The following is a 13,214-nucleotide window of genomic DNA, read 5'->3' as shown; positions in this document are numbered from 1 at the left end:
CTTTACAAAGCAGAATCCTGACAACTCAGCCTACATATCAACAATATATTCCTCCCTTTGCCCACATCTCTACCAACCCCTCTCCCCAAGGCGTATTTATTTAAATTTCCTCTCATTGTAGTAACTTCATATGCAAAATCTAATTTTCATCCCTTTCCAAAGAGGAAAGAACTCGTAAAATCTAATTCTTGTGTTTAGACCAGTAAGAAGGACACAATGAAAAATTGCATTAAAATCTAGCAAAGCCAGAATTTGATTGCATTTTATGTTGGCAAGGATTCTATCTGTTTCAGTACATCCAGACATTTACAACACCTGCCTGGGATGCACTCATAAAAGGTTGTTTTCTACTGCATATTCTAGCCAGTAGATGATAAATCAAAAAAGACCTGCTGGATCACAAAAATCCATCCCAGTGTGCCTTAAGAAAGTAACTCTAAATAGTACTGACTTCAAAGTAGAAAAATTAAAAACATTACTGTTGGAGGTTCCTTATTTGTCAGACAGGCAAAACACTACCCACATTGCTGATTCATATGGTATTATCAGACAGCAGTGCACAGGAAGCTCTACAGGAAGACCACAAAAGCTGACGAGTGTCCAAAAAGGGACAGATAGGCAGAAACAAACCAGGAAGAACTTACACACCCCACTGCAATCAGGAAACAACAAAGCTAGTGAGTGAGCAAGCTATAGCTCCTACCAATCATTAATCCTCAAAAAACTACTTCTTGAAAAGGTACACTTTTTTTCTGAAAGAAAAGACATGAGGAAAATTTGAGTAGTTTTCTACAGCAGGGAGCTGCTATTTAAAACATTTTGCAATGCAGTGACAGAGTACACCACTATAGCAACAGCAGCCAGTGCAAGTCATTGTTTATCACACAAGAAGGGCATGAGCTACAGGGCTTTACTGTCATGCTCCTCTCTGTTTAGGATGGTTTTGTTTATAAAAGCTGCCCCAGAAAAAGAACTTTTTTAAAAACAGGGCCTTTCACAATGAGTCTAATAATAATGTCACAAAATTTCTTTTCCCTATCAGAAGTACCAGAATATCCCACAGGTGAAATTAAAAACTTCCATGACTCAACTTGGAAAAATGCTGACTGGTGTTAAGACACTTTTCATAGGACAGGATTTTCAAGAAGTAAGTGAACTATACACAACACAGTATCATTATGAAAATTCTGAAAAGAGCTTCTAAAAATTAACAAGTCTGCAAAAAGACATATCCCCTCAACATCACAAAAGCGTCCTTAGAACCTTCCTGACCTTTAAATACCACCTGCATGGTCTGTGCTCTCCTTCAGGAAAGTTTCAGTTATCTCAGTGTGCAAGCTCCTCTGCAGCATCTGAGGAGATGTGTCCATACATGCATTACTCAATCTTTTCATACACAGTCTTAAACACCTTCCCTTATGAGCAAGTTTGAATCAGATATAGGTAACTCCAACTTTCTTCAATAAAAATCCATTTCATACTGCATATGTAACTGTAGATACACGTCCTAGAGATATTTTCATGTCTTTTACTTTTCATGTCTCAGTTCAAGACCAACAGCTCCTCCATGGCTCATTATCAAAGTGCCACTTAAATTGTTTTACTGCAAGAGTTTTTAAAAGCTCCTTACAAAGTGGCAAGTGGTTGGAAAAAACTCCATCTTTTTCAAAACCAAGACTAAGTTTTAAGGTTAATTTCTCCCCCAAATTCCTACTACGCAGCTAAATTAAAATACCTATAAATTATTTTTGAAAAATGCCACTACATTTCCTTTTTCCTGTGCCTTTCTTATTTGTAGACTGTTTGCTACAGCAGAATTTACAGTATCTGATATGTTTTTGCACTGTTTTAAATGGCTTAATTTTCAATTCTTCATCATAACCCGTTCACCTTTTCAAAGATCAAGGTAGTATTTAAGTGTGACAGAGAAAGTAAAAGAAAGAAAAAGAGGAAAAAATAACTAAAGCAAATCTGTTAAGTTCTAGGGTTATATTTCAGCTTTAAAGAAATCCTTTTTCAATCCAGACTTTGAATAAAAGCAGCTTTAAAAAATGCAAAGGGTCAAAGGAATATTAAAAACATATATTAGGAGTGTTTCAAATATATTCTGTGCAAAATCAGTTTTACTCAATTCCATGGGTTTACGACTGAGGGTAAAACCTATTAGTACACTGTATCTACAAATTGGCTTAGGAGATTAACAACTAAACAGTAAGCCAAATTTTAACACTGACTAGAAGGTCATATTAAGAAAAATGGTAAGTCATCATCAGAAACAACTTTAACTACTACTTTTAATTGTATCAGCTTTTCCACAGTATCATTTGTCTCAGAAACTCATATGTATGTCAGGACTAATGAGGAGAGACATGACAGTTAGAGAAATGTTAGAAAGCAGCTCTTCATAATTCCCATCCCTACAACCCAACATTTAGCTTTTCATGTCATATTTGAAACTGTTCACAGAAGTGATTTGCTCACAATAAATTACTTTCTTACCTAGCTAGTAATTTATGTCCACTATAGCAATCTAAACATTAAACAATCTACAGTCAAGAGCTCTATACTTTCTTGACAAAGATGAAGCACACAACCATAGCCTTGTGATTGTCTGTTTGTTATGTAAATGTTATGAAAAAATTAAAATGTAACGTGACTAATGTCATGCTTTGATGTTCCTCTGCCAACCTACTCTTCCAGAAGCAAAACCCTGGATTCTTGCCTCATTACTCACCTTTATGCAATCACCCAAAGTGAATACAAAATCTAAGAGTAGAGCTACATGGGCCCATAGCCTAAAAACAGGTAGGCATGTGATGGGATTGATGAAGTGTGAATATGTAATCACCTCTTCATGTGCAGACTTTAATCCTAATTTAACCAGGGAGAAAAAAAGAGCAAAATAATCTTCCAGAAAAAGTAGAGGTCAATGTGAATACTTCTACTAGGCAATACATCCAACAATCCAAAACAAATTAAACTTCAGAAACAAAAAAAGGGGGTTGTGGGGAGGAAGGAGGGAAGGGCGGGTTGTGTTTTGATATTTTTTTTGTGGATTTTTTTAACTACTCTTTTGTCAAGCCAAGGCTGAATTTCATTATAAGACAAAACCTGCTTGCACTGTAATTTTTACCATATAGGAAGAGCACACTGAACAAGGGACTGACAAAATCTGGATCAATATATTGTCCATTTAATCTGAAGAACTATTAATTGATTGCAATAAACCTTATTTCAAGCATCTTGTGTGTTACTAGGAATTACAAAGAAGAAACAAGTAACTTTTAGTCATTCTACATAATAAAACCAGAACACAACAGGATCTCAATTCCCCAAAAAAAGGTTATTGTGAGTAAGAAATATTCTTATAAATTACAGAGGAAAATATGACAAAAATACTTCAATCTGAAATTAATTTAGAGAAAAGTATTCGACAAGCTTAGCCTATCTCCTGTAGAAATGAATTAAGTAATTAGGAAACTATGACTTCTAAATATCTCCTTCTTGAAAGTACTTATATATGATTATGTTTATCCATTATTTTTATAAAACTGTATTGTCTAAATACCTATCTTTATATAATGGCAGCTAATCATGAAGAAAGTCAGAACCATTCCAAGAGTACACAATCTCACTACCTTAAAATATATGCCAAACTCCCATTACACATAAAAGTTGCCCTAAGCGAATTTCGTATCTTCGTCATCAGTGAACACACTCATGTGAACATTCCCTGGAGAACAGCAGAGTGTTCATTTATCTATATGTTTATTTTAAAGAAAGTATTTGAAACTCTTCATGGGAGCATTCAACTCTGCTTCTCCAGCTTACTTCTCATATACCATCATCTTCCCTACACATTTGAAAAAACAGCTAGAACTTGGGCTTCTGTTGGGATGAAGTATGGAATACTTAAGCAGAACATAACAAGATGAAACAAGTAATTCAACAATCCATTAGAGCAATACAGATAAATGGAAGTGACCTCTGCTCTAAACAGAGAGCAAGCAAATGAGTGACTAGGAGAACAGAATAAAAATTACTACATATATGGGGAGCTTTTTCCTTGTTAGTTTTAATTTTATTCAAATATAAAGAAGGAAAACAGAAGAAAGTAGGACAAAATGGTATGCCACACGTAAGTACGTAAAGATGCACTGAGGTGAAATGTATGTAAGACTGAGGAGGTGCCAGAAAGAACAGCAAAGAATGAGAAAACCAAATGACTGACAGAAGACTGATAAAAAGATGAGAAAGGCAGTTGAGGAGAGTCTGCTTTCTATTTAAGATCATTGAAATCCTCACAAAGCTTCTTTACTAAGCACTCAGGAAGAAACTGCTTGTGGCTTTATTGGAAGCCCTAAAGTTCATGGATCAATATCCCCATGGGAGGAAATACAGCTATCAGGGACGTGGGCTTTCCCTCATATTACAGCTTCCAGTGAAAAAAAAAGTAAGCTCTCTTCAGTTCCTTTGTCTGAATACATGTAGTTCAATGACCACGATACTTTAAATCCTCTATACACTCTTGCACATTATCTGACTGCAGCTATCTATTTCTTGCTAAAATAATGCCTATAGAGCCTCCTGGTCTTAGAAGCATTTAACTCTTCTGCAAGACTTGCTCTTTATTGGGTAATTTTACTTTTTGGTTTTGAGTGCTTGGAGAAACACCTCAGAGAACCTAAATACTAACCAAGCACTAAACATTGTTAAATACTAAACAAGAACCATACAGGTTTCTCCATCTGCTTGAAGAGCCATTTGATTATATCCATTCTAAAGCATTAAGCATTTTATGTCACTATCCCAAGAACTTAATTCTTGCTTTTTTTGTTAAATAAACCCCCCCTCTAAACTGAAAGACTTTCCTCCCAGTTTGCACACTACTGCTCTAGATTCAGTCCTTCACACTCTGTTTCAGGTGAGGTGTCTGCAGTAAGTCCTTTCCTCCAAGCTATGTTTGTTCAACATCAAATTTCACCATGGGATTTCACCACTTAACATTCCCAACTGTTTACCCAAGACAAAAACTTATGCAATCTCATTCCATTCCTGCTCCTATTGTCCCACTTCTGCCTGTAATTTTATTAGCATTCTCCAGTGGATCTGTCTGACATGGAAAAAACCAAGCTAACAAAACAATTACGGACTTGAAGATAATGCTAGTAAGATTTTGAACTTTGAAACCATTTCTGATATCTGCTCATTTTGACTGCAAGACATTTCCCAAGGGAAACAGGCACAAATACAGACAAAAATTAATCAGAATACACTCTTAGAAACTTAACAGCAAATGTCTACCACAAAACTTGCTTTTATGTTTCCAGCTTCTTGAAAAACTTTCCTGCAGCCTGTTGTTGAAGACTACAGTTACTCATATTCGTTTTAGTGTTATGAATATTTAAGAAGTCTCACAGGAAATTATGGGAATGGGATTCAAGTAAGGTTTCCTGCCTCTTAATCACCATGGAGTGACACCTTCCTGATACTGTCTGCTGGAACAGAGTAACAACTTGTCTTTTGAAAGTTACATTAAAATGGAAAAGTATAGGACAACCATAGTATTTGGTGTTTAGTATAGTAGTAGATTCATTTGTCTAAAAATACAAACTGCAAAAAGCATAAGCCTGTATTTTTTTAATATACATTTGAACACCTGGGGTTGCATGAGTTAGTTTGTACAAACAAAATTTTGCAAAAGATAGGCAATTTTCAGAATCACTTCTGAACATTTCTCTAAAAACTAACACTTTCCCTTATTTCATAAAATACTTCTTACCCTAAAATTCAAAAGCCATACAACAACTTCTAGTTGAAAAATAATTAATGGAAGCACAGTAAAATTTACTCAAAAGGAAACTAGAAAAGTCTATAGGCAACTATTTCCCATGACAGACAAATTCCTAAAAGAGGAGATCACACTCACCCATTATCTTAAACCTCGGAAGAGCTCACATTCAGAAGTTTAAACACATAAAAATGAATGTCTTTCATTATATAATGCTATACCATCAGTACTGAGATATTAGCTTCTAAACACAATTATATTTCTCAATTGGCTTTACTCTGATAATAAATCTTTCAAAACAGTCTAGGTTACTATAATATAGGACAATGCATTTCAATCTCTGCCCCTTTAGTTACATTTGTGACTATGAAGACAAATATAATCTCACAAGAACGGACCTGTGAAATTTAGAACTTACCTATGGCTACGTTGATTATACTAAAATAATCCAATGTAAATGTTGTGATGCTGTACACCACACAAAGAAAACAGCTGCCTACTTAACTGACTGCTAAGGACACTTCAAATTCCAGCAGCATTCAGAGATTCAAAATACTCCAAATTTTATAAATCACAGTTAAAGGTATGAAAATTGGTACAGTAAAAGAAAACCATTTATACTGTAGCCCCGAAGTCTATTGCAGAACATGAAGAACTTGACCCAAAAAAAGGGTAATTTTTTTCTTCAGGCCCAACCACATCAATACCAACTTGACCTGCAATTTTCTAAACTACAGTGTACAACAGCTACTGTGCTAAAAATATTCTGTTACTCAAACTTCAAGATATTCTCTCCAGAGATAGGATTTCCTGATAGGAGATTCAAATTAATAGGAATTTGAATTTCCTGTGTTTTCCCTTCCTGTGTTTTCTAGATTGCTAGACTAATGAGTTTGTTTTCAACAGCCTGTAAAAAAATGAAGGAGCAGATTTATTTGTTGACTGGTGTTCAGTGCTTTGAAGTGAAATGACCTTGTATACAGAGAAAAAGTGTAGTAGACCACAGTCATGTCTATTTAGACACAATGCCGCAGCGCATTTGGTTTTTCCTACATTCCTGAAGGAATTTGTACAGGAATTGCCTTGAGAGCCTGGTAACTGGTGACTTTTATTTTAGTCTGCAAGTAGCCCTATTAGAAACTGATGGGAATGCTTGTGAAGTAGCTGAGCAGAGACCCCTACTTGGAGCAAAGTAATTTTTATGTAGAGAAAGTGAACAGTTCTGGCCATGCATATACAGCTATGGCAAACCTACCTGACTCACTCAGCCATATAAACACACTAGAAAAAGTCAGCACATCCAAAAATAATTATGGAACACATACTCTGTAATATAATACAATGAAAAAAGAATCCTAATCTATCATTAGGATTTCCAGATATTAAGGCTAAGTGACAGTCAACACCAATTTTGAAGAAAAAATGTGCTTTACAGTCAACTAACTTTTCAGGCCAGTATGTTTCATGCTTTGCACACAGCAAAAACATGGAGCCAAAAGACTGGAATGAAAATGAAAACGCAGTTTTAAAACTAATTAGACATTTGATTGTGATTTATAAAGGATGATGGGAAAACAGACAGCACCAGCCGGCAGCTGGACTATGAAATTTAACAGTCAGGAGTCTCACCAAATACAAAATTTTCAATCCTTTTCACATGCATGAAAAACCCCACCCGCCATTAAAGAAGGTTAACAATATTGATTCTGACAGATGGGATCCTCCTGACTTCCTACTGCATCAAGTCACCCTCCTGCAAGATGCTTGTTATTGCAACATTACATCACCAACAAAGTAATGATCATCTGTGATGACTTCAGCAAATGCAAATGAAAAAACAACTCATCATTAGCCTGCTAATAAGCTTTATCTTTCCTACTTATAAGTCAGCTGTTGTAAAACACATATAGCAGTTCAGGTCTAAAAATCAAACTTCATATATTTAGACACAAAAGATTCTATTACTAACCCAAGTTTATCTCATTTTCTCTTTCCTAGTTAATGGATGCTTTTTTTAATTGTAAATGTTGCTGCTCTTTGATATTTTCTATTAATGAAAAAAAAAACCAGAATAAAAGAACTTTTGAGTAATTTATCAAAGAAAATACTACTTTTATTCAGGACTACTATATAATCATTAAATATTCTTTCACAAGATGGAAAAAAAGGTGAGGCATCCACTTTGTCACAGATCTTAAATTCTCCTTTTGACAAAGTTACTGATAATGGATCAACAGTAAAAATGCAAACAAGTTCTCAGGGAACTGTTATCAAACAGTGCCTCCTTGAGCAGGAAGAGATTGGACCAGATTATGCACAGTGGTCCCTTCCAATTTGACCTATTCTGTGACGTCATGATATTGGGAGATACAGACATGTAATTCTGTGGCTTACCATGTATTTTAAGTAAATAGTAAGCATTTCAGTCCTAGTCACAGAATGAGACAAACTATTGTAGTTACCATACTATTAAAATCTGACTATTAAAAAAAATGTTAAAACTGTTAGAACTGTTAAATGTTAAAACTGTTAAAAAATGTTAAAAGGCAGTTAGAGATGAACCTTAGAAACACTTTCAATGTATTTTGTCCTTTTAAACTGCAATAACAGCATCAATCTCAGAAGACTCTGACTGTTTTAAGGTCTTGCGTAGAAAATTTTAATTTAACAATCTATTCACACACAAACCGATATCTTCACCTATTTGTCTAATAATTTGAATTTTTTCCACTTGTAATGTAATAGCAATCCTTAAGCAGTACATCACAAGAATGGTTTAACTGTGCTCTAACCAGAGCACAGCCACATAGCAAAGGACAAGAGTTACTGAAGTCAAATGGCAGCCTGCCATTAAACCTCTGTTCTGTGACAATGCCCCCCAGGCATCTTAAGAGAGGTCTCTTGTTTAAACGCATATTTGTGCTGTAAAAGTAGACAAAAAGGCAAGACAGGAAACGCCCTTTTCTTTGGAGCTTTCAGTATCACTTCTGTGATGTGTCATTTTTTTGAGACCTTCAGTATATTTCCGAAAATAAAAAAGAGGAAAAACTTCAGCTACAGAAATAAACAAAAATCTCACCTTGTTATTTTCACACTTGTATGGGATTTTGAGGGTATCCATGGCCTTGATCATGGCCTGCATTGCTGTAAATATATTCTGGTACACCAGTTTTGTAAAGCCCCTTTTGTCTTCATCAGAGTAACCTGATCCATGAATGATTCTCATCTGCTTGATAAATGTGCTTTTGCCACTCTCTCCTGTGCCTGCAAGACAAATAAGAAGGATATGCTTTACCCAGTGGACACAAACACAACTTTTTTGCACAATGCTGACAGCTTGCTTACTGCAGAGCTCAACAGGGTCCAGTAGTGCTTGGAAGGTAACTACAAGGACCAGTTCAAGGTCAAACAGCAACATCAGTAGCAACTGAAGAACTGAATTAAAATTTGCACTTTGATTTAAAAACTGAACTAATGAGCAAAATGGCACTCCGAAATATACATATTATATATGACTTCGTATTTGAAAATATTTTATTCTTAAAAATGTAATTGTACGAAACTCTAACTTCATGAGACAGTTCATCACAAAAGTTCTGAGAGGAAGAAAATCTTCCTAGGCTAACTCTCAGGACATTACAGTAATCTGGTATTACAAGCAACAGATATATGTGTTTTGGTTTTCTGGCTTTTCTTTCTCCGGGCAACCACAGTCTCAAGCTGCGCCAAGTGAGATACAGGCTAGAATTAAGGAGGAAGTTTTTCACAGAAAGAGTTGATCAAATACTGGAATCATCTACCCCGGGAGGTGGTGGAGTCACCATCCCTCAATGTGTTCAAAAAAAAGACTGGATGTGGCACTTGGTGACATGATGGAGTTGAGGTGTTAGAACATGGGTTGGACTCTATGATCTTAAAGGTCTCTTCCAACCTAGAAATTCTGTGATTCTGTTTGGGTTTTCAGTTTTGTTGTATTTGCTTGTTTGGTTTTTAATTTGTTTGTTTGAGGGGGTATGGTTGGGTTGCAGCTTTTTTTTGTTTTAAGCTAGTATTGGAACAACCAGAGCCCAACAAACTTCAATCTCAGAACCATATGAAATCACTGTTAATTAAAATTTGATTCATATTTATTAATAAGCAGTCATTCCTTCCACTAAATCTTTTTAATGTCTTTTTATACTTTGTACTAAAAGTAATTTATTGATGAAATATGACTATTTGTCAACTTAAAGTTAAGATCTCTGTTGGAAACTTCACAAAGATTACAACACACAACATTTTTCCTTTTCTCCAATTCAACAAGCTCATCTATAACTACAAGAGCTTATCTATATTATCCCTGTGTTTGCTTAAGAGGAGGAGTTGAACCTGCACAACTACATAAGTCCTGTGTTCACCCAGCTGCTCAGCTCTGCAGAAAACAAAATGCATTGCTCAGTGCTGTGGTTTTCAGACTTTCAGCCTGGGCTTTATTTTAATCATTTCTGTAAAGCTTTCATGCCTTGTGCCCTAATACTCATGTCCAGGACAAAGGCAGCTTTATAGGCCTCTTAGATAATGTTTTTGGTGTCTTCTCAAAAAAGTGTATTTCACAGCAGTGAAGTTTATAGGAGTAACCCTTAACTATTTCTGAGATAGCATACACTGCAAAATCTAAGCCTCTAAAATCTTCTGCCCTTACCACAAGCATAATTTTGAAACCATCACTCCCATTTCCTGCACACATATAACAAACTTCTAATGCAGGTTTTCTTTACGCACACATTCCCAGAAAATCAAACATGATGTTACATACTACAGAATCAGAATGGTTTGAGTTAGAAAGGACCTTAGAGACCATCTAATCACAAGACCCCCCTTGCCATAAGCAGGGACATCTTCCATTAGGCCAGTTTGCACAGACCCCATCTAACTTAGCCTTGAATACTGCCAGGGATGGGGCATCAACAGGTTCTCTGGGCAACCTGTGCCAGTGCCCTACCACCTTCACATGTAAAGAATTTCTTCCAGCATGTCATGTAAATCTACCCTCTTTAAGTTTAATGCCATTTCTCCTTGTCCAATCACTACATGCCCTCATAAAAGTCAGTCTCCAGCTTTCTTGCAGGCTCCATTTAGTCAGCAAAAGGCTGCTAGATCATCCCCCTAGACATCAAGACACTGACTGGTATCAACTTGTACTTTCTACAGCCTCAATCATTCATTACAGAACAAGCTAAAAAATACATCATGGCAATACAGTCTAAAAATTTTACCATTTACCATAATAATAATAGCCATTTACCACAATAATAATAATAATAACCATTTACCATAATAAACACAAACGACACTGCATAACAGCATGAACAGGACCCTTGAGTGGGCCTGTTTCACCTGGTGAAAAGAAAACCTGAAATTACATAAGAAAAAAATCTACATTTTCTTCTGAGAGAATATGAATGCCTTATGGGCTCTGTTAGCCACTGCTTCTGCCACCATCATTCTACTTATACCTCCAATGGATACAAGACAAGAGCAAAGATGAAACGGCAGTGCAGTGGATCAGCAGAATGGACCAATGGGGGATAAAACTATACTGAGACCAATTTTCTGCTGGCTACCACAGCACCTTACATTAGTCAAGTCAGTTCCCTGAAGCCAGATATATAGTATCTTCTCATCTGTCACAAGACTGCTGAAGCCACACAATGTACCTAAAACTCAATCATAATCAGAATACCACCGCCACACTCCCTCATCTTTTAAAAAACATTACTTTCAACCTGTCCCTCCCCATCCCCTCCCCAGTCCTAATATAACTCCTTGTCTAGTACTTAGCTGAGAATTGAATATTGTGACAGAATAAAACCCCACATTCTTGACTCAAGCACACAGCTTGGTTCGTCATCTGACTTCTAAATTTCATCTCAGATAAAATCAACGTAATTAATGAAAAAAGATTAACTGTCATCTAAAAATAATAAAGAAATGTCTGTAATAGTGATGAACTCGCCAATCATGGCATAGAGGATTATCAAAATTTTTAAGAGCTTAGCATCTTAAAAACTGAAAGTTTCTGAAAACTTCGGTTTTTTTTCTTGAAATGTTAATAACTACAACAATTACTGTATCATCAAGAATTTTACAAGCAGAGATCTGAAAGTACTTCTAGCAATATTACATCCACAAGCAGAATCAGGAAAGAAGCCAGATTGCTTAAATGCAGAGTAGATCCTTATGCATGCACTTGCACCCAGATATATACATATGACGTACAATTTATTTCTCCTGGTACACATCCTGCAAAAATCAAGCCACAGAATGTTGAAATACAACATTCTTTGCTCTGCAAAACTTATGGAAAACCTTTAAACATAGGTGACAATGCAGCTACTGGCAGAGAGGTTTCACAGCTTGTGGTGACTGACAAAGAAGATACAGGAGACTAATTTAAAAGAAAAACAACTGTAGAAGCCTAGAATGACAAGCCTTTCCTTTGTATGGTTGTCCTGTATTTGCTTTTGCATTTTTCTGCATTGCACCTTTAAAAAAATCTTAGGTATAGTATCTTCAGATCAAATACAAGGCTGTTTTTTAACTAAAACAACATACCATTCTCTAAGTAAAATTCCCACTGGCATCTCTTAAACAGAAAGACTGCTAAACTACGCCTGATAGTGTTTTTCCCCCCAAGTTTGACCTATGAAAAGGCAAATAAACCCTGCTATTTTACTGTTTGAAAATTTATATTAAATTAGAGAGAAGAGGACATTCTTAACATGTAAGGAAGGAGAAAGCCATTGAAATCCACTACCCTGTTAGTCACTGTACACACACACTTATTAGGAACTGTCAAAACAACAGTGTGTACATTTGCAGAAAACTGGCTTTCATCTTGGAGCTTAGAGGCAGAAAGAAAGCCTACAAGTACCTGGAAAGTGAAGATTCATGGGTAAGGGTAGAATCAACATCCTACACAGATGAGCAGAACCATACTGTAACCAGAGTTTCATCAAACATGTACTCAGACAAAGCAGTCGTTGTACATTGCCTCACAGATTTACAGAAAAGGGGAGCAATAAACCTCATCAGATACTAAGTAGCAGCGTAACTCCTAGGAGGAGTAAGAGCTAAAACAGTAATAGAGAGGTAATGGATGAAAAGAAAAATACTTGATTTCACTTACAGTTATACTTCACTTGGAAGAAAGTTTAATGTCCTCTATGCTACCACTAGTTCAGCATTAGAGAAAACAAAAAATATGGTTTGGTCTGTTGCTGCTCTAGCAGTGGAATGCAGTGGGATCACATTTCCACTGAAACCAAGTATGGGTAAATGAAAACATGAAACTGTGCAGAATTCAGGCCTTGGACCAGCTTGGCTTTGTAGGTGACAAATCAGTTAAAATGTAGTATGGAATGCATGAAGATCCTCCTGGGAA

General features: G+C 36.0%; 1 protein-coding gene across 1 annotated transcript in view; it reads right to left on the bottom strand.

Moving 5' to 3' along the window:
• LOC129132509 (guanine nucleotide-binding protein G(q) subunit alpha) overlaps positions 1–13,214 on the bottom strand; it is a 115,730-nt gene that overhangs the window by 70,028 nt on the left and 32,488 nt on the right. The window contains exon 2 of the mRNA XM_054651700.2: positions 8,871–9,055. Within this exon, the coding sequence (XP_054507675.1) occupies positions 8,871–9,055 (185 nt within the window). The remainder of the gene's footprint in view (positions 1–8,870; positions 9,056–13,214) is intronic.

The sequence above is a fragment of the Agelaius phoeniceus genome, chromosome Z (assembly GCF_051311805.1).
Source record: "Agelaius phoeniceus isolate bAgePho1 chromosome Z, bAgePho1.hap1, whole genome shotgun sequence".
Lineage (NCBI taxonomy): Eukaryota > Metazoa > Chordata > Aves > Passeriformes > Icteridae > Agelaius > Agelaius phoeniceus.
Note: the sequence above shows the minus strand (reverse complement) of the source record. Positions and strands in the feature narration are given on the sequence as shown.